The sequence below is a fragment of the Podospora pseudocomata genome, chromosome 6, assembly GCF_035222375.1.
Source record: "Podospora pseudocomata strain CBS 415.72m chromosome 6, whole genome shotgun sequence".
In the NCBI taxonomy this organism is placed as follows: Eukaryota; Fungi; Ascomycota; class Sordariomycetes; order Sordariales; family Podosporaceae; genus Podospora; species Podospora pseudocomata.
The window spans coordinates 1,442,122-1,465,651 of NC_085890.1; the positions used below are offsets into that span (position 1 = coordinate 1,442,122).

Consider the following 23,530-nt stretch of genomic DNA (forward strand, 5'->3'; position numbering starts at 1 on the left):
TCATTGAACCACATCTCCCATCTGATCTGCGCAGCAAGCCGCCGTCGATAACACTGGGAGAGCAAGACATCTTCGGAAGGGTACTGGAGAAAAGAAAAGTGAATCTATGTGGAAGGGTGGTACAAGAAATGGAGAGGGGTATTTATCTCCTTCTTCTGCGATCTGCCGAAGCCTTTTCCTTCTCTTACTGCTTCGATTGAGGGAGAGGGACTTTGTTGCTGGCGGAATTGTGGAACACCGTTTCCAACTAGGTTAGGCGATACGAAGTGGTTGGTAGTTGGCTGGTATCATTGGTTGTGGCTTCGTTGTCTTTTTGACATTACTATCGTTACCTACATCGATGACTGGATCTCCGGCTGAGCGAGACAAAATTTCCGGTTGGCGTAGAAAGCTGGGTAGTAGTGTGGACTTGTCATACAGGTGGGCCTGGGGACTGGAGGTTGGAAAGGGGATTGTATCTCTGCATGCATTGTACTGCCTCTTGAGAGCCCTTGGGTGGAAGTCTGCTGTATATCAAGTCTATTCGAGTTACATGACATCAATTACACATGAATTCATCTCTTCCTTCAATACTCCTAGAAACATCACATTCCCCCCTGTCTTTCATCGGACCTCTCACCCTCCAACCCGCCTCCGAACACACCCAAGTCGTGTAGTCACCCGCCGCTCAACCCTCGGCACCGATTACCACCAACCCACACCCGTCCAAATCTCCAGCTCCAACCAACCCAATCCCGTCCCGACCGTCAGGTTCATGGCACCCAACGATAGGCTCTCCATCCACACTCTTTGTTTCCGGGTCCGGATGCGGGTAAGTTGAACGACGGGTACGGGTGTTACCAACAACGGCGGACTGGAACCTCTTCACGAAGCGGATATAGAACCAAGTTGCCGGGATTGTACGGAATCTTCTTTTTTTTTGACTGGGACAAAAGATAAAGGTTACATTGTCATATCCCTGGAATGATATTCTTGGGGTACGGATTCGCGGCCCTTCGGGAATATGTACTGGGCTTTGCTTGCTTCATATGTGTGTGTGATGGGCGTTGCAATGAGGGAAGTAATGTTACACTCATCTGGTGTTGCTTTATCTTGGTCAGCCCGGTCTTTGCTACTGCTCGTGATTGATGATGTAACTGATCAAACTTGGGCATCATTCTTACTGTCTACCTGCGGCAACTGTAGCCGGAGAGAAAATTGCTTCCTGCTCAGGGTTCCCTGTCTTTTTTGTCTTGAGCAAGTTATCTGACCTTGTTTCGTGATGGAGTCATGAAAGGTACCCAATCCCGGCTGTATACAGGGAAAGACATGTCCTGCAAGAAAGGAAACGGAAGCAAGGAGTTAATCTCGCCGTGGTGGTCAAGCAAGAATATCCCGCGCATCTGGCGGAGGTCGCGGGCTAAAGTACTGCGAAATCATCGTGTACTATTTCCAGAACACATTCCCCTCGCTTCTGCGTGGGCCTCTCGGATTGAATATAGCGTCTCACCGATGAAGGCCATGTCAACCGATCGAGACGGACGAATGAATGGCAACTGATCCGTGGATCGAAGCGGGAAGAAAGTGGAAAGCCATGGTGGTTCAACGGGATGAGGAATGCTTGTTGTCAACCTGGAAGGCAGCTGGGAGTATGAGGTGGTAGTCAGTAGCTGTTTGCTGATACTCCAATCCCCGTTGATCAGCTCCATGATATGATGGCATGATCCTGAGTCCCAGAGTCCATTACCCATGAAAATCATAATCCTCATGTCATCCTCACCCATCATGCACCAAGCAAGCACTCGCAGGAAAGAGCTGCATCTTCCAAAATTCTGTCCAAATTTAGGGAAATTTTCCAAGGGGAATATTCTCCGTCGGAATAAGCACCCGAGCCGTGAGAAAAAAAGAAAAAAGCCTTGGCCTGCGTTTTTGAATACCCTTTCTCCTTCCTATAATTGTCTCAACAGCAGGTAGAGATCCACCAGTCATCATCACAGTGAGGTAGCCAGTCAGTCATATCCACCGGACAACCTGCAAGCTTAGGGCCAGACCAGCCTTACAACACCCTCCGACTTTCCTACTTTGGCCAAGTCAAGCTCTCCCTCCTCCTCATGGAGCATGCGTGGCACCCCATTCTGGTAAATACCTTGTAACGCAAGAATGCTACCCTCTCCCGCCTCAGGACCAATGCAGCCGAGATTAAAGGACACAACGGCGTAGATCTGCGAACCGCATGCATAGGTCAGGGCGATCATATAAGGCCTCATACACTTAAGACTGCAGCTATTGGATGAGCGAGACTCCAACAAAAATCACTGGGCGGCTCTCGAAGCCTTTTCGCTGTGTCATTTGTGTGTGTGTGTGTATGTTATCCCCCAATCCCAAAAGTTGACCAAGTGCCAGGTAAGATCGACCTCCTAGACGGGGAGATCTCTTGTCAGATCTGAGCATCTAGGCCCTTGTTTTTACCCCTTGGGCCGTGCGGTCTTTACCACCTATTATCCCCTTTTTATATCCGGGGTTGAGCAAGAAAAGATAAATAACTTATCGTCACCTCAGGGTCAACGAGCGGATCCTCCCTCCCCCATCCCCCCATCACATCTGACGCAGCCCAAGAGCTTCTAGATGGATGACCGGACACATTTGCGGGATATGTTGCCGCCCAGCCAAAAGTCAAGTCATAAAAAGGGGGGTCAGCATTTTGACAGGGGGGGCAGCCCCCAAGAAAAAACCCAGGGTTTGAGTAGTAGTAGAAGAAAGCGAACCCGTCAGTGTGTACATAGAAGTTCCAGGATGCTGCCGTGTCATTCTGGGTTGTTGCGTGGTGGAGTGGTGAGCACAAAGCACCGTTGCATCGCGAGCGGGTCTTCCGTCTGTTAGAGCAGAATCTGGGACAGGACCAAAGCCGTTCGCAGTCGCTACCAAAGGTTGCAACCCTACGGAGCTGGCTCTCAACCAGCATCCGTGGATGGTTACTTTTTCATCCCATCTTTTCTTCCGTCCCGTTTCGCAGGAGCAAGCAGGAATTTGTCTGTGGGTTGCTCGCCCCAAGCACCCCAAGCACCCCAAGCGCTCGGCGATGGATCCTGCCGCGGAACCCCCTTTCGTCCGATGTTGACGTGATGGTTTCGGCAGGTTTTCCACTACACACACCCTCTCTCGAGGAGGCCTGATGATGATATGTACTGAGATTTCTTGAAAGGCCGGTCCAGTTGACGTTCGAATTCCTGGAAGAAGGAGCATGATCTGCAGCGACCTGGTGGTGCAGAAAAGCAAGCTGCAAGCAATGCAGAAGCGAGTGCGGGACTGGAAAATGCTGGAAATAGGAGGGGCAATGACGGGGGTGGTATAATAGCCCTGGGGTCTAGAGCTTTGGAGTAGCAGATGAAAAGTCAAAAGAGTATCTAGATCCATCAGACAACGTGTGGTCTTGACATGTGATCAGTTATCAGATTAGTTGGCGCACTCCGGACTCAGTGACATAGCAAGCAAACTGGGAGGGTATCCAGACTCGGAATGAGCCCCGTGGTGATGGGTAAATTTCCCGGCCACGAGGAGACAAGGAAAGAGAAAAGAAGATTTGACGGCGGTGCCCGGTGGCCGACGGGAAAGCTCATGGTTCCCCACACTACATGGGCTTTTGGAGCAAGGATGAGAGAAGTGAAGATAGAACCAATGGGTCCAAAAGTCCTATCGTCAACTCTTTTTGCTCGCAAATGATGGTCGACGGCTCTGGCAAAGAGGTACAGAGTGCTGACGGAAGACAGTGGTTCCGTGTCGAGGGGCACATAGCCCTGGACGAGCTGAAAGATGACCCTGACTGATACCAGTGTCCTACAAGAGATCTTTCTGGAGTCAACACACCATTGTAATTTCTTCCTGCGGCAGGTACAGCAGTCACAGACGGGACGATGCACCGTGATAGCAGTGATAGAGGGACCGTTTGTGGACATCCGTCATGACAGCAAAGACAAAGAAGTCGAAGCTACCCTACATGCTGCCACTGGCTACCCAGCATGCAATTTGGGGAAGGATCGTGTCGATCTCCCATCGATCAAAGAAATGTTCCACTCTCTGTCTCTGCCCTGTTGACGTCGATAAGAGACAAGACCGGACGAGCCCAACCGAGGCTACGCGAGACAAGACGATACGAGACGAGTGCAACCGTCTGTGGGGTGCACAGCGCTTCGATGGGGAAATGCAAGATTGCAGATGGACCCCGTAGAACCAAAGAGGCATCCATTTCATCGCTTCTGTCGACGATGTATTTTTCAACGAGCAGTGTCGTTCGGACGCTTTTCCCAAGTTCCAATTCTTTCGGCGACTTGCCCAGCCCAACTTGGTCCTGAAATGGGCCCTGCATTCCCCGAAGGTAACCTCTCGACGCAAGTCTGGATTACCTCGGAGAACGGAAAGTGTGATGATTGGCGGGGTGTCAAGTCGGCGGGGGACCAGCTACAGTAGTGTATGCAGACTGAGAAAGATGCTGATAACTGGTGATGGGGCGGACCAGTTTTCCCCTAGGCGTCCGCATGAGCACCGATAGACATGGCCAGTAACTGAGATCCGGGTGTTGGTGTTGATTCTTTTTCCCAAGTGCCGAGCTGGGCAAATAATAGTGCCTTTGCCCAGGTTCGTCATGCTTGCTGCTGATACAAAAGTCAAGTTTGATCAACGACAGGCGCCAAGCTTCCAAACACTGAGAATCATGGAAGCGATTTTCCATGGCCAAAGCGCCGTGGTTCCCCCACATCACTAACTGCAAACGGGCGCTTGGTGCTACCGACGCCTGTTCGGCCGTTATTTGCCTGTTCGCGTCTTTCTTCGTAGCGTACAGAGCACTACCGGAGCTTCAGGACGGGCCCGACTCGGCACGTCCCCAGTTCGTATATCTCCGAGACTTCCAGACGTCCTCCGTCCGTAGCCATGACCTGTCACGACCAAGGCAGGTAACCGAGGCATCTCGACCTTGAATCCTTGAAGAATGCGACGTGAAGCTCATGGAGGTGACAGCATGATCCTCGGCAGAGAGCTTCTCCGGCGTGTTGTTGTCAACGGACAGTGATAAGAATGGCATCTGCTGCTCCAAGACACGCACCCACGAAGGGCCACACGATGCTCCCTGTAACCCCTGACTTATATTAGCCCAATTAAAGGCAGCAGTGGGTGATCTTGCCGTCGTCCGTCGGGTGTTGTCGTCTGGGCCCCGGCCCCAGGATGTGACATGGGATCTGATCAAATCTTGTTGATGCTCGGGTGGCCCCAGCTTGCGTCTTGGGGATCGACGTCCTGCACGATGTTACCCTTTTTGGCTGGCCCACGGGCATGTCGCACCAGACCCAACAAGGAAATCAATTAAAGTTTAGGGGTTGATGACTTACACGTACTTTATCTTGACTTCGCGCCCACCCACCCCCAGATATCCGCGCTAGAAATCCATGCTGTAGAGGATAATGCCTCCCCTTCCACATGATGCTTCCATAGGTGTTCATTGCGCCGGACGCGCACCGTTGTGCGTGCTTTCAATCTCGAGGTCTGTGCCTTTTTCTCTGCCAGGACATCCTGTAAAAAACAGCACCGGCGTGGAAAATGCTAAGGAGCCACTGGGGTGCCAGGGGGAGCACCACCATGACGGAACCGCATGCCACGGCCGCAATTTGTGCGCGCCGTGGAGGGGCGATCTGCCGTCCAAATGACAGTTCGCAGCACACGGTTTACCGACCTGTACCTGCCTCTATTGGGGCAAAGCAATCAGATTGTTGGGCGAACTCCTGCCGCACATATGCGCGTGAGTTGGGATGACGAGATTTGTGTGCTCAAACCGATGGAAGATGTTCGTGCTGTGTAACCAGCTTCCAATCGACTGAGACACCGTCTGCAGCTTTCATTGGTCGATTTTTGTGATTCGCTCCTGCGTGCTCCGGAGCTCTGGTGAAGTGCCATACTGGGAGTGGTGGGGTGGTTCAACCACCCTCAGCAATCCGACCTGATTTTTGTTCCGAGCTTCCAAGGTTGGTGTAGGTGGTCGGATGCTTCTAGGTTCCTTCCTCAGCGACCCGGAATCCCCTCTCATCCTGAGACGGCCGCCGACGTTGAGATCTGACTCCCCGGAGAGGGCCGTCCACCGTCGCCGTGCTTCGGAAATTTTGTGACGGCGGGGAGATCAGATAAAAGCGGTAAGGCTAATGTTAGCGCATGTAGGGGACAGCTGCTCGGCACGCTCACGGCGGCTCCAAAACGGAAGAATGTGGCCACGGGATGGGCCTTCTCTTGATTGTGGGTGGGAGCTGCTTCTCATTTAGAAATCCACCCGCCCAAACGGCTCGCTTCCCGAGTCGAGCGTGCTGCGGGCAACGCATTGCCTGGCCGAATTGGGAGGGGCATGATGTGTAACTCAAAGACCGGATGAAATGTGATGGACACCGGGACATTGGAAAGATCAGACGACTCGGTTAGGGCGAGGTTGGCAGAGAGGAGAGAGAGGTACACCGGTAAATCTTCGAGGAACCCCCGCCCATGCCGTCGGGAATCGGGATCCGTACGATAGCGGCCTCGCTGCCAGGATGGGGGCGAGGTGGGTACAGCAAAAAAGGTGTAACCGCCTAGCACTGCAACGCAAACGGTCACTAATGTAGCAGATGATGAAAAGATGCAAAAAGGTGTAAAGACTTTTCTTTGAGGGAGACGAAGAGCAAAGCGGAGATAAGCGTACCTATAGCATCGTCGATAACGCCCATGATCACCGTCAACCCAAGACAAGACCCCTCCAAACTTGACACAGCATGAACTCGGGAGATCCTTGGTGATGCTGTTGACGAAGGAGATTAGATCAGACTGTACACGATGGGTACACCACCTCGCCGCGGACCTGAGCGAGATGTCGTCACAGCGGGCTGCTGCAGGTGCATATCCGCACACCCCATTTCTTCCAAAGCTGAAGAAAAGAACTTTGGATGTGCCCGTGGCGCTGACACATTCGAGGCACGGCCATGTAGGGTTTCAGAAGGGTGCATGTACTGGAGGTCAGCCTTGCACATATCACCCTCCAAATTGGCCCTGCTTGATAAAATACCTCACGACGTGCCACATCTGGGGTAATTCCTGTCAAAAGCTGCGCGCCAAGATGAGGAAGTTGAGGTAACTCTTAATTACATTGATATTACCGCCACAAGAGCATGCCACCACGGTGCCTTTACCAGTCTCCCAGTGCACTGCTGTACGGGTTTTTGGTAGCGGCACCTAGGTTGTCCCCCCATGCTCTGGTGTCCGGGTCCTTGTCAGGGGAGCTCGTGCTTGCCGGCATACCCCTCCAAGACCTCATGTTGGTGGTTCCTTCCGTCCTGGGACCGAAATGTCAAATTCTAACGGCAACTGTGACCCAGCTGTCGATAACCGGGGCAAGAACGACCGTCCTACCCGTAATACTGGAAGGAGCAATCCATCACCTGAGCTGTCACCCCAGATTACTCCGTATCTACATACACTACTCTTCCCCGGATCGGCTCCCAACGAGACAGGAATAGCTTTACTCACGTCTGGGTCCTCCTCATCTCGCGCCAGCGGATCAAGATCATCGACATCCGGCCCCACCCCCGTCATCTCGGCGGCACTCGGAAGATAGCTCTTGTGGGCCCTTGTTGCGCATCCGTTCTGGATTTCCGGGGCAGGCCAGCTCCAGACGGGAGTCTTGATACGGGACACGGACGCGTTGATGAACGTGCGAAGCTCCCTCTCTCTCTCAAATCTCAGTGCTGTCACTAAAAGAGACGATACAGCGGAGCGGCCCTGGGCCAATCGACGTCTCCCATCGGCGACCCGTCTGCATGGTGCGTTACTGGGTGCGTTGCCCAGCGTTCGGTTCCAACTGTCTGCAACGGCACTGGTGCACTGCTACCCAGTCTAGCTGTCGGTCATATTAACCGTAGCAGAAGTAGCAGGGAGGCACCCAGATGCCCAAAAAGTACTTACCCATTCCCTCCCACCGCAGCGACTGGGCTCGTTCTCGATTTTGAACCCTCCCCTCCCCCCCTCCACTGTCTGTGCCCTGTAACAGCCCTGAGATGACCGGGGGGTTTGCTGGCATTGTGGTTTACCCTTCGATTTGCAGCCATCCATGGCCATCCACCTACCAGGGTGACCTACCTACGACTATCCCTGCTCCGTCTGGCCCCATCTCAAATGCGCCGTTGCTCTTCTTTAAGTCGCACAAAAACCACCGGCTTCCACTGGCTCCAAATCTCTCCTTCAACCGACCGACTCTCACTAGCCGCCCAGCCTGAGAGCAGTATCACCGAGCATCGATATATACGGCACGACGACCACCCGGCACCTGGCACCTCTCCAGCACCTTGGGCACCAATCCATACGCGCGCCTTTTCACGCCTCCAGCTCCCCAGACGACGAACAGGGTGACGATACACTTCTTCTGCAGCTCTCCGATAGTCTTCCTCCAATCTTCGGTCATCTGGCGCAGAGCACTAACACGGTTGTGCGCGCTGTGCTGTGATACTCGATTCACCAGGACTCCCCATACCGGGAATCACCCTCTGCGTCATCGCTTGTCTGACAACCAGGCCTCCTTTCTCGTGCGTCTGCAGCCGACTCCTTCTCCAGTAAACAAGCGGCCGGTTCAGTTCGGCCGGATCCTGCTGTCGTCCATCCTCAAAAGGGGACCGCTGTCTTGGACCAAAGAAGAGGCGCCAAAGGCCCGCCTCCGAAGCACTTGCCATCTCGCCCCACGTCAGACTTTTGTATCTTTTCGAAAACATCATAAAACCTCTTTCAGGAGACCCGCCAAATATTCTGGCCCCCGAGGACACCGGGCAGTGACACTCTTGAACTTGGCTGCATCGGGTAATGTCGATCAGCGTCTCTGGATCTGGGGTACGGTCTGGAAGTTTGTCTCCCCAGGCGGAGACTTCCGTGAGACCATCGTGTTAACTGAGCTTACACCGACGCCGTCCTCATCGAAGCCCTCGAGCCGAGTTAGACGGTCCCCTTCCGGGCTCTTGGCTACGCCAAAGCCGCCTCCTCCATGCAGCGCAGCCATCCAGGTGACGACTCCTGGACACCTCTCGGCCAACGCCGAGGGATATCAGACCTGGCGCGATCCGCCTTGAGTCTCGACTTGCACTGGGTCAGGGCAGACACTGAAAGTGCTGCTCGTCAGAGGAGCTATCCCTCTCCCCCCATGTCAGGATCTCCATCGATCCCCCCTAAACTCAGCCAGGAGGCAGCCGAACGGGCGCAGGGAAGCTATCAGCCCATCACGCAGGATGTTTACCGTGGAATCCCAACATCACAAGGTCACGAAAGGGCGCAGGCGAGCAACATAGCCGGACCTTCTCGGCAGTTCCTCACCGATCCACCAGAACGAACCGCATATTCTTTCCCTCCACAGCAATCTGAGAGACCGGCACCTCAGCCTCTTACTTACTCTCATTTGTCCAGCCACATCGGTGGACAACCAGGGCCGGCATATCTCCCAATCCCAGGCACAGGCAGTGCAGTTGGGCCATCGGGACAGCTAGCAGCTTCGCAAACCTATCCTTCAGCACTTCACTCACAGCTGCAAGATCCTCTTCAACATAGCTCTGCAAAGGCGAGGAAGACCAAGGGGCATGTGGCATCCGCATGTGTGCCGTGCAAGAAAGCCCACCTTCGGTTGGTTGCCCTGTCAAAACCTGTTGGCATTGCCTAAAGACACGAGACTGACAGCTTGCAGATGTGACCGTAGGTACCCAGAGCCCTTTCGCCCCGATTGATCACAAGAAGCAGGACAGAAATTGGACGCAGAGTGTGAGCAGGCATCGCCAACCCTGCGGCACCGCAAATGCGATCCCTGGTTTTGATTGACATGATATTGTCAACAATTCCGGGATTGTTTTAGGCGCGGCATTGACTAGCGCCTAACACCAGTGTGACGCGGTATACCCCTATGAGCAATTTCTGTTTTTGGCATGGCATACTCAAGATGAGACGACCCACTAGGCCAGTGACGAATGGGTTGGGAACTCTTGGGCCGCCCGACTGCAGGAACGGGTGGAGGTGGTTCTCAAGCGGGTTCCATGATGTTCCGGGCCCGGGTAGGAGAATGCAGATAATCCAGCATGCTTATGCGTGGATGAGCTCGCCGACAGTTGGCTCGCTACTGCAGCGCGGATGCTTGGTCCTGCGGCAAAACCGGGCCGCTGCCCTCGAGGTGTGGTGGGATTCCCGCAACTACACGGCCCGGACGCCTCTGTTTCCACCATCGTTTTAGCCATGGTGGCGCCGAGATGGGAATGGGCTTTGTCGATGAGGAATCCCAACTGCTTGTCCTTTCTGTTCACCAAGTACTTCGAAGTTGCGATTAGAGAATCTGCTGACTGTTTTCACAGCGGAGCGACCTTGTAGCCGATGTGTCTCTCAAAACAAGGCCGATCAATGCGTCGACGTCCAGCACAAGAAGCGCGGGCGACCCCGGCTTCGAGACGATAACCAAACGAGATATGAAAGTGGGGGGAGGATGGGAAGTGCAGCAGAGGCCATGAGAAGGCCCTTGACATCCGTGTATGGCTCGGGTTCCACGATGGGTATGGTTCAAAGTGACAGTCTCCGACGAACTCAGTCGTATCGCGTGCTGAAATCTCAGCCAGCCGAATCAATCGCACCGAGATTCCTCGAACGAGGTTTGGCAGCTGATGCAAACGTTTTTCCAGCTCCCCTATCGATATCGACAACAAGGGTTCCCGAAGAACCAGTGGCATACTTGAGGGTAGTTGGCCTGGAGTTTTTGAAGGCATCGGCAACCTTCTACAGCGCCATAGGACGGCCGTCGAGAACGGGTTTCAAACTGCTGGAGGATGTACTTGCACCCGGTGATCGCGGCAAGGCCGAGAGAATTGACCGACAGACAAAGGAGGAGCAACGGAACAGAGAGATGGGACTGCCGGCCATGACGACCGTCGATGAGCAAGCCCACTTTGCTCAAAGACTCGGGTTCGGCGCAGATGACATTGCAAGATACCAGACAGACTGGAGGGTGGAGCATCTTACCTTTGAGGGAGAAGATGGTCAGCATCGACAATTTCCAACTCGATTTGGGCTGGTGAAGGAAGATTCAGTTTGGTTTGTCGTACTAATCCTCCAGATCCAGCCACCTAGACCATATCAGTACCCGACACCCTCGCCGAACCCAAGAGACAACACATATCCTTATCAGCCCACGCCCCTGTCGTTTTCCCAGCCCACGCCCATGTCAGCGACGTTCGATCCGAGGCAATCAAGGCTAGGAGAGCCTTCGCCCTACGGAGCGAGGCAGTCGATGGCCATTGGAGCCCCGCCACCATCGATAATGACGGGAAGGAGCCCTGGCCTTCCCTCAGGTTACGTCCCATCTCCAAACAGGCCTAGCTACCCAGAAACGTCATCCTCCTACCAGGTACCCAGAAGCGAGATTCATCCTTCATCAAGTCGGCCGCCTCAGATGCAAGGGTACCAGCTTCCACCGTTGAACCTTGGGCCTTCCACGGGTCCTTCCCAACCGCAGCCACAAGAGAGGCAGTCTCGAGGAGATCGACCACGAGTTGATATTGGCGGTCTCCTTGATCACCCGGGTCACCCCAGGGATCCACCACCACCACAACAATGATACTCATGATGAGATGGGCAATTCAAAGACCAAGATATGGGAGCGGCGGTGCGATTTTCCGTGGGATGTCAAAAGCATGTTGTTGATCATTTTTTGGTTAGCTCCGCAGGTTTGGATGCAAGTTTCGCCGGGCAGGAATTTTCGTGAAGTTGATCGCGCTTTCGAGTGGCTTTGCATAGATGATACCACTGTACAATTGGCAGAAGTTGTGGGCCGCGGTGCATTTTTGGGCGTTGGAATGTCTTTGTGGAGGATGTTTGGGGCATATGCCATTGTGTGGCACTTTTTTCTCTTCTTTTTTGTGACTTTCTGTTTCTCTTCTGTGTTCTTCTTCAGACTCCTTTTTCGCTTCTTTTCATTTCTTCGACATCTTTTGACTTCTCTTCTTTGAGCACCGCCGCGGCGGGCTTGGTTGTTGGCTAGGCGGCACCGGGCTTTTTTTCTTCTTGTATGGGATTGTTATCCCTTTTCAGGTAGGCGGAAGGGATGCCGCGCTTTTTTGGGGGAGGATTATCTTTGGTGGACTTTTCTTGTATGAACTATAGTGTGGTGGATAAATGCGGACATAGCGATTGGTACGTGTGAGTCGGAAAAACCGGGAGTGGGAAAGGATATACTGGGAATTAACTGTCAATGTCTTGTTGGCTGTGTGCTTGGGAACTGTTTGTCGATGATGTTTGTTGTGTGTTGTGTGTATATGCTGCTGTCGTTTGGGTGGTTGTGAGAAGTGAAGAGGGGGGGGGAAGAGAACGAATGAGATGGCATGGGAGATTCGCCTATGTCGGGTCGACATGATCATCCCAGGGTTCCTTCCTTTCCCCTCTCGTATGTATGCTGATATGCGGCCCGTCTGGTAGGCCGGCCCACCATCACTCATTTCTTTGCAGATCCGGACGGTCCAGGCCCAGCATGGGATCTCTTTTTGGGAAATGAAATAGGAGGTGCGGTTGCTAATCAATAGATGTTGACTCGGAGTTTCGGTAACATGGCTCGATGTATGGGTGGTAATCTGATGATTGTGTGGGGCAACCGTTGTTGAGATGGGGGGACGTTGATTTAAGGTTGGTTTTTAGTCGACCGTTGGAAAGTTTGGCGGACCTCCTCCACCCGTTCCGCACATGCCACCTCTCCGTGCCGGGCCGTTGCTCAGGGGGAGGAGGGAATGGTGTGCCGACGGGACGTGCCGGTTGTGGGTACTGATCTGGGTCGTTGCTGAAGATCGCACACCCGGTGATGACGAGAAGGAATAGGAAGAAGTGCCCGGGGGAAATCAGACGACCATGGCGGCGGGCAGGTGTGTGTGTGTGTCGGATGAAAAGGGAAACGCCACATGTCTCTTCGCTTGGCCGGGGAGGGAAGGTCCTTTTTTTTTTCGAGGTTTTGCAACCAAAGGGCCCTTTTAGGTCGTACCCGAAATACGCGGGTGGAAATAGATTGCGGTGCCTTGCTGCTGGCTGCTTGCTGACATGAATGAATCCTGAATGTCGGTTGTCGGCACTTGCTTCCATCCATCCATCCTTTTCCTTTCCCCCAACACATCGTTGACCTAGGCAGTTGGGTTTTTGGTGACGTCGAAAGAGTCGAGAATTGGACCGCTGCCGGGTGGATTCTATGGGGACGGGTCAGGTATTAATATCGATAGCGTCAGAAATTCCAAATAGGAGATCGGGCTGGGTGAATCATGTTGTGGTCTCGCTCGGGTCGGGTTGAAGGAGACGGCCGGCTGGCTGGCTGGCGCTCGGTCGGTCGGTGTGTGTCGGTCGATCGGTGTAATGTGAATCACTTTTCATTTCTTTTCCTCATCACCCGTGTTGAAGGCTTGGGGTGTTTGTGAGACCCTTTTCGCAAACAAGAAACGAAACGGGAAGAAACAAAGAAGCGAAGCAGAGAAAGGGAGGAGGAGGAAGGCATGAACAAGTAATGAACATTTTCAAGTAGCACCCAAAAATAGGTTGTTTTTTTGTTGCTCTCTGTCCAAGGCATATATATCAGACTTTCAACCATCCTGACATGTTATAATAACACAACATCCAAGCAGCATGAATAAAGCATGCCCGCCAAACCGCACGATCCCACCAACCCATCCCCGATCCGGCCACTCCAATGAAACGACAATTCCCAAAAGGAAAGAAACGTTGCAGCGGACCGCTTGGAAGGTTGCTTCTTTTGGCTTGGCTCTTGTTTTTTTGGCCCGCTGGTTCAAACCGGTGAAAAGAAGAATGGAGTGCAGGGGATTGGTGCGCATGTGAAAAAAAAGGGAAACCCCTTCAACTTGCACTATATAAAATATCATCGTGATCGTGGAAGTTGCATCGGAGATTTTTATTCCCAATAGAAAATGCCCCGACGCAGCGCTCGATCGGTCGCGGCGGCGGCAGGGCCGTTTACGCTACCCACTGTTTATTGAGATTTTGGAGGCGCATGAGCCATTCGGAGATTTTTTGGTTCAATTGCTTTTTTTGTGGGCGCGACAAGAAGAGGGTCAACAGCGGAAAATACAACAGTGGACAGGGTTGGCAGGGCCCAACTTGCTTTGTCGTCCACCCGTTCATATCAAACCAAACCTGGAGGTGCAGCAGAGAGGTGGTGCTGATCCAATGACGCTGTGGGAAACGGATAGGGCAGGCAGTTGAAGAAAAAAGGGGCCAACCAAGGATTGACACGATTGGTCTGCAGGCTTTTGTTCACTTTGAGATACAGAGGTAAAACACGGAGGAGAATAATAGGATGGTGAGACACAAGTTCACATTATCCTGATAAAACATGCTTCGTGTTCGCTACCTAAAACTATGAGCCGCCTGATATAAGTGCACCGCTGTATCTGAGTACATACTGGAATTATCAAACAACTCTGCAACCTTATATTATAAGAAAACCATCTCACTTGCCCAACAAACCCTTCTCAAAAACACACCCCAGTCAGAAATGTCACCTCCTCCGATCCTCCTCTGCATCACCCTCTCCCGACTGCCCTTCGATTGGTCTCCCACTTGTGCCAGGCACATTCGTTGACTGCTGTGGCGGTAACCTCCTCGACACGGACCGAATAGGCAATGTTCTCCTATTCCCAATCACCACCGTCTGAGAATCCGACTGGAATATCGGATCTTGTTGTCTTTCCGGAGACAAAATTCGATCGATGTCATCAAAGTCTGCCACGGATATCGATGGAACCTCCGTGGGGGCAGACGAAAATGGGAAAGATGTCATTGGTGCTTCCGTAGATGGAGACATGAGCTCGAGTTCCTCCGTCATTCTATCCCTTTTTGCATAGCGTTCTTCATCTTCATCGATAGTCTCACTGTCATATGGTCGTTTCTGGCCCGAGTGGACGCCGCCAGAGGTCAAACCCAGCAAGACATCCTCGTTAGGAAGTAATGGGTCCTCTCCGGATTGTCGAAGCAAGAAGTCGATCGACAGTTGGGAGGATTGCGAATTCGACTGGCTTGGATGTTGTTCAAAAGCCGGTTCGGGCTGTGATGGTGAAGGTAGTCTTGATGGTGTTTGTGAGGGGCCGGTTGCGCTTCTCCCCCTGTGATAGGTGAGGATGAGCACCATGGAAAGCGAGATTTTGCCGGGTTAAAGTCTTACCTGTTGCTGAGAGCATCAAGCTGAACTTGGACTGACGAGTTGGCGTCACTTCCATTGGGGTCCGGACTCGAAAGTCGGGGAAATGGTAGTCGTGAGTCGTTTGACATTGTGACTTGAGGCGAGTCTGTGAGATGTGATGGATATTGTCAAGAGTAGAGGTGTGGGGGAAGCTGCACACTAAATGCAGATCTGAAGGGAACCGATTGCCGAGCGGGGAGGCTCTGCATATTTATGAGGACAAGAGAGATGGGAGAAAATGTAGGTGAAAAAAAAAAAAAAAAAAAAAAGACATGCAATGCATAGCAAAGAAACGAAACGGAGGGAAACCGGACGTTGCCCGAGAGACTGCAAGGCCCGCCCAGCTTGTGAGCCCTCCAGGAAGCCTGGAAATCACAGGGCTGCATCCATTTTCCCCCCTAGGTGAAAAGCATTTGGCATGCACCTAGTTGGCACGGTAGGGCATCGTGCAGCGGGTGTGTGATGCACGCAAGAGCGGGAGCGGCGCGCCGCCTAGTTGGGTGAATGCAGAAGCCATCACACAGTCACACCCGCCGCTTCAACGGCCATCAAGAATGGCCCGCTGGCCACTGGGCCCCCCTGTTGCCCATCCACCCAGTGCTACCACATGCACATGGCCCGATGGCACATCACAAAGATGGGCTTCGACACATCAGAAAAGCCGGGTAGGAGACATGCTTTGCACTGGCGCAGCACTCCAGCGGTCTTCACCTAAAGGCGAGGTCGGTCTTGATCTTCTCCATCATTCAGTTTCGGGCCATGGGCGAGATGGGATTAAATGGAAGCCTGGAGATCTTGGAGACCTCAAACGATTTGAAGGTTGAATTCGAGCCCTCCAAAATGGGCCGGGGGGTCGTTTTGTTTCCGCGAAGGCAAAGGAACCGTGGCTAAGCATCGAGCTGACTTTCTACGCCCTCTCCTAGAACTGATTGATCTCCAATTGCAGTGGCTTAAGCGGCTCAAGTAGAGGTTGGGGCCGCGATTATGGCCTTGAAATATGACAAATGGGGTAAAGGCGGAATTGTTGGTCTGCTATGCTCCAAATATGATAATCAAGTTCGGACTGCTGTATCTGAAGAGCCTGGTGGGAGAAAAATACAAAGAGAACGCCGGTTGTGGCTGCGGTGTTTTGTTGGTTCTCGAACAGTTCGGGACTGGTCGATCGAGGTCGGGTTCCCTCCACGCCAAGCATTTCCATAATCAGCACGCCAAGATATTAGTCCTAGAGTGGGGTGACAGGGCCCCTAAACCGAGCGGGCCGGACGGTGCACGAACAATCCGGGGCAAGCACGGTCCACCCAACCCCGGCAGGAAGAAGGTTCAACCATGAATGCCTAGCAGAACTCGGTGTGAGCCTTTCATCGGCTGTTCTCTCCTCTTCTCCCTGTCCAGCTGAAATGTTAAGGTAGGGGTGAAATCTGGATGCCTGGATAAGACCTTGACGGAATCCCCCTGCTCTTTCTCCGCATCGCGCTTTTCTTCCGCGTCGAGCATTCAACGGCGCCACTATGAGTGATGCAATGGAGGTGGATTCCGAGGTGGATGGGCCTCGCGGTGCCAAGAGGAAGGCTGATGCTCTTGACGACAATACCCCCCAACGTCGAATCAAGGTACAGCTCCCGACACCATCTTTTTTTGAGACGAGCTGCACTAACAGCATGCTCATAGCCCCTGGACGAAGATGTCATCAACAAAATTGCTGCCGGGGAAATCATCGTGGCTCCCGTGAACGCCTTGAAGGAGTTGATGGAGAACTCTGTCGACGCGGGATCAACCACCGTAGATGTTTCGGTGAAAGAGGGAGGCTTGAAGTTACTACAGATCACAGATAATGGCTCTGGCATCGAGGTTCGATCCCCCCTGTTAGCGTCCGCTATCACCTGCTCGCTTCCTCGCCGCCCCCTTCATCCCCCTTGTTCCGAGTGGTTACTCATCAAAGAAACAGAAAGAAGATCTGCCAATATTGTGTCAACGTTTCACGACGTCCAAGCTCCAAAAGTTTGAAGACCTCCAGACCATCGCTACCTATGGTTTCAGAGGCGAGGCCTTGGCCAGCATCAGCCACATTGCCCATCTTACCGTGACCACGAAAACACGGGACTCAGAGTGTGCCTGGAGGGGTCACTATGGCAGCGGAGTGTTAGTCCCAGCTAAACCTGGCCAGTCTCCTGACCCAAAGCCCGTATCTGGCCGACAAGGCACCCAGATTACCGTTGAAGATTTGTTCTTCAACGTTCCTACAAGACGGCGTGCGTTTCGATCACCAGCCAACGAGTACAACAAAATACTGGACATGGTTGGGAGATATGCTATCCATTGTACCGGTGTGGGGTTCACATGCAAGAAACATGGCGAATCATCCAAAGGCATCTCCGTATCTCCAACAGCGCCATGTCTGGACAGGATCAGACAAATCTACGGCGCAAGCGTTGCTAACGAGCTCACTGAATTCGAGACGAAAGATGATCAATGGGGGTTCAAGGCAAAGGGACTTGCCACCAACGCCAACTACAGAACCAAAAAAACTACCTTGCTGTTGTTCATTAATAACAGATGTGTTGAGTCAACCAACATCCGCAAGGCACTCGAGCAGACCTATGCGTCATTCCTCCCCAAAAACGGTCATCCGTTTGTATACCTCAGCCTTGAGATAGACCCACGCCGGGTCGACGTCAACGTCCACCCAACCAAACAAGAAGTCAACTTCTTGAACGAAGACGAAACCATTCAAGCAGTATGCGAACACTTGCGCTCCAAACTAGCCGAGGTAGATGCCAGTAGGACCTTCCTCACCCAGACCCTCCTCCCAGCAAGCAGCCGGGCTGCCTCCTCCATTCAACTGCCACCAGCCCCCTCTGCACCCTCTATGGCGACCCCGGCTTCCAGTCGAAGAGCCCCTCCTAGAAGCGACACCAGCCTCGTCAGGACAGACACAAACCTTCGGAAAATCACGAGTATGCTCCCCCCTGTCAGACCAGGCGGCAGCACGCCATCCCGCCCAGGCCCAGAGCCCATGGAATTTGACACGGCACCCGAGCCTCGTCAGCCCACATCTTGTCATTTGCACAGCATCAAAGAGCTCCGCGCACAAGTCCGCGAGGAGATGCACAACGAGCTCACTGATATCTTTGCCAACCACACTTTTGTCGGAATTGTTGACGAGCGCCGCAGGCTGGCTGCTATACAAGCTGGCGTTAAGCTCTACATGATTGACTACGGCCGGGTGTGTTACGAATACTTTTACCAGTCGGGGCTAACAGATTTCGGTAATTTTGGTGTGGTACAATTTCAGCCTCCTCTTGACATTCGCAACCTACTGTCATCGTCCCCAAATCTCCTCACTGAATATGAAGAAGAGCAGGATGAGGATGAGGAAGAGGACATTGACCCCGAAGAAAAGGCCGAGATCATCGAGGCTGTGGTGGAGAAGTTGATTGAGAGAAGAGAAATGTTGCGGGAGTACTTTAGTCTGGAAGTATCTCCCGCGGGAGAGTTGTGCAGTGTGCCGCTGTTGGTCAACGGGTATGAGCCACCTTTGACAAAGTTGCCAGGGTTCTTGGTGAGGTTGGGGCCTTGTGTCAACTGGACGGAGGAGAAGGCTTGTTTTGAGAGCTTCCTGAAGGAGCTGGCTGGATTTTATGTACCAGAGAGGTTGCCGCTGAAGAAGGTAGCCAAAGAGGAGAATGATGGGACGCTGGATAGTGCTGATGACAGGGAAGAAGATAGTAAAGGGGAAGAGGAAAAGAGGATTGATGCGAGGAGGAGAAATGTGAAATGGGCGTTGGAGCATGTGCTTTTCCCGGCGTTTAAGGCGAGGCTGGTCGGGACGAAAGGCATCATGGAGGCTGGGGGTGTGGTGGAGGTGGCGGATTTGAAAGGGCTGTACAGAGTCTTTGAAAGGTGTTAGGTAATGGATGTTGAAATTGGGGTTGTTGGGGAACATGGGTAGAATATACGGGGATGCTTTTCAATTTATTCTTGATCATGCCTGGCATTTGGATGTGCACAACCATGTACACGAGCAACGACCATCAGGTAGGTAACATGTGAAATTAACTGGGGGCTACTTGCGGCGGCCTAAAGTTGTACACAACCTTCCATTTTCACAGACCAAGACCTGATGGAGGAAGGTACGAGCGGTTCAACGTATCCCTTCTTTACTCCAACGCCTGCCACTCAAATCTCAATGGCGTGCCCGTTGGCCTTGACTTTTTGGAACGTGGGCTGATGAGAACTCGCGCTGTTCGTAATTTCTATCCCTACCTACCTCGATCTCTAACAACCCAGATCTTGGACAGATGGCATGGAATTAACAGAGTTATAGGAGCAAATGGTAGGTTGAATGTAATCTCTGGGGTCCGGCTGGTACACTGCCTTTAGGCGAGCATCTTTTTTGTTCGGGGCTCGAGGTTTCATTTTTCTCCCCCCCAAGGTCCCCAAACCAATCCTAGATGGCACAGTGGTCCCTTATGGCATGCGAAAAATGTGAGTTGGTTGAGGTAGTGATGAATTGTAAAATAACTGCTAGGTAGGGTCAAAGGTAAATAGATATGCGCGTGGTTGATCTTGGTGCTAGGCAAGGCTTGACTTGCAAATTCCTTGCAATATGAGGTCCTCAAATGCTGGTGTCCTGGGTCATATTCCCTTTGTGATTTCTCATGAGGACAGCCCTCGATTCGGCCCTCAGTGTAGCAATTCCTCCGTTCCTTCCATTTTCAGTTTTGGCGATAGCTTCATTAAAGGAGCCCTGCAAGGGCAGCTGAACTAACATAGGTAGGTACGAGACATCCGATTGACTTAGAATCAGAGGTTTCCCGGCGGGCAAGGTAGGCTGTCGGCTGATGCGTGCGGATGTTCTTTGACGATTGGCTCAGATCACCTCCTCCGCCCGAGTCGTTCTTGAACGTGTATTGCTGGGGTAAGCATCGAACGTCCAATGGCACGTTGCTCTTGTACAAATGCGCCTTTTCACACCCGCCTGAACTGTACTATGGCGGTTCAAACAAGACGAATCTTTGCAAACAGGCCATATATTCCCAAACCGGCTTATATCGTCGTCGAGATGTACGAGTCGGGGTCCATTGCGTGGAACCATGAGTGCGATGGATTGAATCGAGCTTTCCCATCACGCCCATACCTGACTGACTGACCCCTCTGCTCCTGCATTGTTTGGTCCGTCAGGCCCCTTAGGTCGGACCAGAGGCCGGGTGTGATACCCCGCCAGTTATGTGAAAAAATTGCTGCACCCAAGAAAGTGATCCGTTTGTCTGAGACGAATTCTAGCTGAAACTTCAAGCTTCTCTCATGTTCGGGATCTTCGCAGGCGATAAGCTGTACAGTGGCTGCCTTTGCCTCTCGGAAGACATCCACCTCAAACCAAGAACCGACCATCTGGGGCTCTTTGGTCAGAAGATCAATTGCATGGGTCTCTATATCAGCCCAGTTGACTACCCGATGCTTGCATATCCTCACCACCCCCGTCCTCATGATGCAAATCCGTTGGCTACCTTTTACCTCCCTCTCTGTGGTCGAGAACATTCGGTGGTGGTGGAGAGTATCCCAGCCTGAGCAATACAGTGACCCAATCCCCTTGACGTGATGGCTTTCAAACTTGCAACGATCCCAGAGGCGCTTGCCAGACGGGTGACGTGGCACAACCCTACCATCCCTCGTCATTCGGAGATCGTTCCGTGGCAAGCACGTCTTGCAGAGTAGGTCTTTGCGAAGGCAATATCTGATGGCGTCTTGGGCACCGCGAGTGCGTATGTAATTGGACGGAGGCTCAAAACCGTATCGGAAGCTGAGGATGGCTAAGCTGGGCCAGAGTGGCCCCGCCAGATCGTGTTTTATGATACGTCGTAGAACTTGAGAGACACGACCGAGGCAGAAAACGGCCGCTACGTCGACAGCAAGATCCAGGTTGAACCTTTTCACAATTTCGAGTATGAGCTCTTCGGGAGTTTGAGTAGTCGGCTGTGTTCGCGATTGTGAAGTCTGGCCACCATGACAGGATCTCTCGTGTCATGAACAGCCGACGCTTCAGGATCATGTGGGGAGTGAACAGCCGCCTCGTTCTCGAAAGAGTTGGCAGTCGATTCGGGTTGTTGATGGTTGTCTTCCGGCGGTTTTGGTCCCTCTTGGTGGGGATTCATCTTGTCCGTCATGATAGGGAAAGGGAGTTTGATGGAGCTTCCGAGAGATACTTGATGTTGCTGATCCTAACTCTGTCAATAAGTCGCCCTGTCGCTTGATGCTTCAACGAATCTCGGTGGTAAGGATACGTCCAAGGAACTGACATCAAAGGATGACGAGAGAAACAGCAAAGAGTTTGGAACTTTCAATAGGCTGCAAGAATTTGTAGGGTGTGGCTTTCAAATATCAAACTGTATTCTTGTTCCAGCCCAGGCCTTGCATAAAGTATCTGCCTGGTTATCCACCCGGTGGCCCTGCTCCCCAGCCTCCATGCCGCAATTGTCAAATCTAGTGCACAACTGCGCCCACAGAATTAAATTCAAACAGTTTTTGGCTTTGTGGCTCGAAATATCTTTTCAATTTGACGCTTTCCGATATGGAGCTATCAGGTTACTGGGTCTGGTTGGAAACACGGTGCGGCAGGAACTGGTATGGCAGTGACCTCAAGACCTTCCTGTCCCTTCGAATTTGTACCCAACTGAAAGAAACAGTAAAATTCATCAACGACAACGCCATAGCCAGACGAAGAAGGCTAAGAACGCATCCAGAAAGAAGAGGGACCAGAAGGCCGGTTCAAAAATGGGGAACCCACAACCTTTGTATGTGGCGGCAAACTGTGAAAGCAAGCCCCGACTCTACACGAAATTACGTTGGCACAAAGTGTGGCAAGCAATGGTTGGGAGCAGTAGTTATACCTTAATTGTTTTGCGTTAATCCTTCTCACCAGAGACAGCAAGTAAATCCAGCCGAAGAACTCTGGTAATCGAAGCATCAAGAAACGAGCCAATATCCATTCAAATCCAATAATGCATGGAGCAGGCATATAAATATGCTCTCGAAGCGTTGCAATTACCGCCCATAAACCCACAGGAATATCAGCGCGCCTTGAGAGGGAGTTTGACGAGGCAATGGAAGAGCGTAGGAAAAAATGGATTGAAGAGACCATACTACGGCAAGAAAAACAAGGTCTCATTGTGAAGGCGGGGGACGCGTGACTTGGGCCAAGGAAGAAGAAAATGATGGAAAATGGATAATGACTCTGCCCGGTATCGGGAGACAGTCCAAAGCAGGATCATCTGGACCATCAAGGTTGAGGTAGAGATTGGTATAGAGAGCATCGGTACATTAAATAGATTAGACATCCAAAGTCAACAACCTCTTGACCCTAAGATCCTGACGTCATTTGATTACCTTGATCGCGGATTGTTAAATCTCTGGATTTTGTGTTTGATTAGCTGGTCCAAGCACTTCATGAATTAAACTCAAGGTCGACAGGAGCCATTGACTCAATAGTGAACTTCTTGGTGTGTATCAAGTCTCCCAGCTATCAAAGTTAGGAAGTAACCATCTATTTATCTATCCAAGCTTTTACTCTTTATTGTCTAGTTTTCGGATAGATATTATCTAAACTTTTCATATCTAAGATCCAAGCTTACAACTTATTTCCACTTTGAGTCAAACGACGTATCTTGATACGTAGCTCATCTGTGGGAGGTAATACTCCTGTGGGATTAATCAAGCAGGTTGCTCCAGGGCTTCGGCCCTGAGGCCCACTTGCTAGTGTGAAGGATAAAGAAAGGTTTTTGGTCTCCGGAGCTGTTTGTTTTAGTACCTGTTAAAATGCAGCATTTATTCATGGAATTTTACAGCACTTGTTTATGGAATTCTGCGCCCACGTTGTTCCCAACAGCTCGCCCACAATGCTCTCAACGACTCGCCCACAATGCTCTCAACGGCTCGCCCACAAGCGCTCTCAACGGCTCCCGGGACTCCTCACCGGATCTCCGGACAGACTCTTGACCGGACCTCCGAACAATGAGAGATACGAGAAGCCTCATGAGCGATTCGAGCACCTTATCGGCAATGAGATCATAGATCCAAGCCACTGGGGCCACCGAGCGATAGGGAGCAATAAGGATGATAAGGAAGTTCAGGTGCCCATAAAGAGCCCTCTTCCAATTGCAATGGTTTTCCTGCTTCTTTCTTTCCTTAAGAAATAATAAGTCAAGTCAGTCAATAAGATTGATCATTTACAGTATCTTATATATGAGACTACAACATCTCAGTTCACTACTCTCTGTATTTGCAGGTAATACCTGTTGCACTTTCTTCCTTCGA

At 52.0% G+C, this 23,530-nt stretch overlaps 9 protein-coding genes across 9 annotated transcripts; 5 read left to right on the top strand and 4 right to left on the bottom strand.

Annotated features, from left to right (window-relative positions):
* Positions 1 to 5,232: 5,232 nt before the first annotated feature.
* Positions 5,233 to 6,716, bottom strand: QC762_0093550 (uncharacterized protein; the record flags this gene model as incomplete). Its single annotated transcript, XM_062884082.1, has 2 exons — positions 5,233 to 6,581; positions 6,692 to 6,716. 2 exons carry the CDS (start codon positions 6,714 to 6,716, stop codon positions 6,274 to 6,276), a joined length of 333 nt encoding a protein of 110 aa, XP_062740492.1. The 3' UTR covers positions 5,233 to 6,273.
* A 311-nt stretch (positions 6,717 to 7,027) lies between these two features.
* QC762_0093560 (uncharacterized protein) lies at positions 7,028 to 7,600 on the top strand (the record flags this gene model as incomplete). The annotated part of the gene is made up of 2 exons (XM_062884083.1): positions 7,028 to 7,300; positions 7,362 to 7,600. Exons 1-2 carry the CDS (start codon positions 7,234 to 7,236, stop codon positions 7,598 to 7,600), a joined length of 306 nt encoding a protein of 101 aa, XP_062740493.1. The 5' UTR covers positions 7,028 to 7,233.
* A 666-nt stretch (positions 7,601 to 8,266) lies between these two features.
* QC762_602965 (uncharacterized protein) lies at positions 8,267 to 8,708 on the bottom strand (the record flags this gene model as incomplete). The annotated part of the gene is made up of 2 exons (XM_062891985.1): positions 8,267 to 8,479; positions 8,523 to 8,708. The coding sequence occupies 2 exons, from the start codon at positions 8,706 to 8,708 to the stop codon at positions 8,267 to 8,269; spliced, it is 399 nt and encodes a 132-aa protein (XP_062740494.1).
* Positions 8,709 to 9,013: 305 nt separating this feature from the next.
* Positions 9,014 to 9,743, top strand: QC762_602960 (uncharacterized protein; the record flags this gene model as incomplete). The annotated part of the gene is made up of 2 exons (XM_062891984.1): positions 9,014 to 9,642; positions 9,704 to 9,743. The coding sequence occupies 2 exons, from the start codon at positions 9,014 to 9,016 to the stop codon at positions 9,741 to 9,743; spliced, it is 669 nt and encodes a 222-aa protein (XP_062740495.1).
* Positions 9,744 to 10,256: 513 nt separating this feature from the next.
* Positions 10,257 to 10,511, top strand: QC762_0093590 (uncharacterized protein; the record flags this gene model as incomplete). Its single annotated transcript, XM_062884084.1, has 2 exons — positions 10,257 to 10,295; positions 10,359 to 10,511. The coding sequence occupies 2 exons, from the start codon at positions 10,257 to 10,259 to the stop codon at positions 10,509 to 10,511; spliced, it is 192 nt and encodes a 63-aa protein (XP_062740496.1).
* A 38-nt stretch (positions 10,512 to 10,549) lies between these two features.
* On the top strand, positions 10,550 to 11,611 carry QC762_0093600 (uncharacterized protein; the record flags this gene model as incomplete). The annotated part of the gene is made up of 1 exon (XM_062884085.1): positions 10,550 to 11,611. The coding sequence occupies one exon, from the start codon at positions 10,550 to 10,552 to the stop codon at positions 11,609 to 11,611; it is 1,062 nt and encodes a 353-aa protein (XP_062740497.1).
* A 2,710-nt stretch (positions 11,612 to 14,321) lies between these two features.
* QC762_602945 (uncharacterized protein) lies at positions 14,322 to 16,346 on the bottom strand. The gene is made up of 2 exons (XM_062891983.1): positions 15,203 to 16,346; positions 14,322 to 15,143 (listed from the first exon to the last, which is right to left on the bottom strand). The coding sequence occupies exons 1-2, from the start codon at positions 15,307 to 15,309 to the stop codon at positions 14,540 to 14,542; spliced, it is 711 nt and encodes a 236-aa protein (XP_062740498.1). The 5' UTR covers positions 15,310 to 16,346; the 3' UTR covers positions 14,322 to 14,539.
* On the top strand, positions 16,329 to 19,221 carry mlh1 (DNA mismatch repair protein Mlh1). Its single transcript, XM_062891982.1, has 3 exons — positions 16,329 to 16,830; positions 16,889 to 17,068; positions 17,166 to 19,221. The coding sequence occupies exons 1-3, from the start codon at positions 16,729 to 16,731 to the stop codon at positions 19,125 to 19,127; spliced, it is 2,244 nt and encodes a 747-aa protein (XP_062740499.1). The 5' UTR covers positions 16,329 to 16,728; the 3' UTR covers positions 19,128 to 19,221.
* A 1,045-nt stretch (positions 19,222 to 20,266) lies between these two features.
* Positions 20,267 to 20,896, bottom strand: QC762_602930 (uncharacterized protein; the record flags this gene model as incomplete). Its single annotated transcript, XM_062891981.1, has 1 exon — positions 20,267 to 20,896. One exon carries the CDS (start codon positions 20,894 to 20,896, stop codon positions 20,267 to 20,269), a length of 630 nt encoding a protein of 209 aa, XP_062740500.1.
* Positions 20,897 to 23,530: the final 2,634 nt, after the last annotated feature.

What these genes read in the sequence shown, in the direction of transcription:
- QC762_602945 (XM_062891983.1), bottom strand. Translation starts at nt 15,309, where the DNA reads ATGTCAAACGACTCACGACTACCATTTCCCCGACTTTCGAGTCCGGAC. An exon ending in CTTGATGCTCTCAGCAACAG is followed by an intron (nt 15,144 to 15,202) that starts GTAAGACTTTAA and finishes CACCTATCACAG; the next exon opens with GGGGAGAAGCGCAACCGGCC.
- mlh1 (XM_062891982.1), top strand. Translation starts at nt 16,729, where the DNA reads ATGAGTGATGCAATGGAGGTGGATTCCGAGGTGGATGGGCCTCGCGGT. An exon ending in CCCCCCAACGTCGAATCAAG is followed by an intron (nt 16,831 to 16,888) that starts GTACAGCTCCCG and finishes GCATGCTCATAG; the next exon opens with CCCCTGGACGAAGATGTCAT. An exon ending in ATAATGGCTCTGGCATCGAG is followed by an intron (nt 17,069 to 17,165) that starts GTTCGATCCCCC and finishes TCAAAGAAACAG; the next exon opens with AAAGAAGATCTGCCAATATT.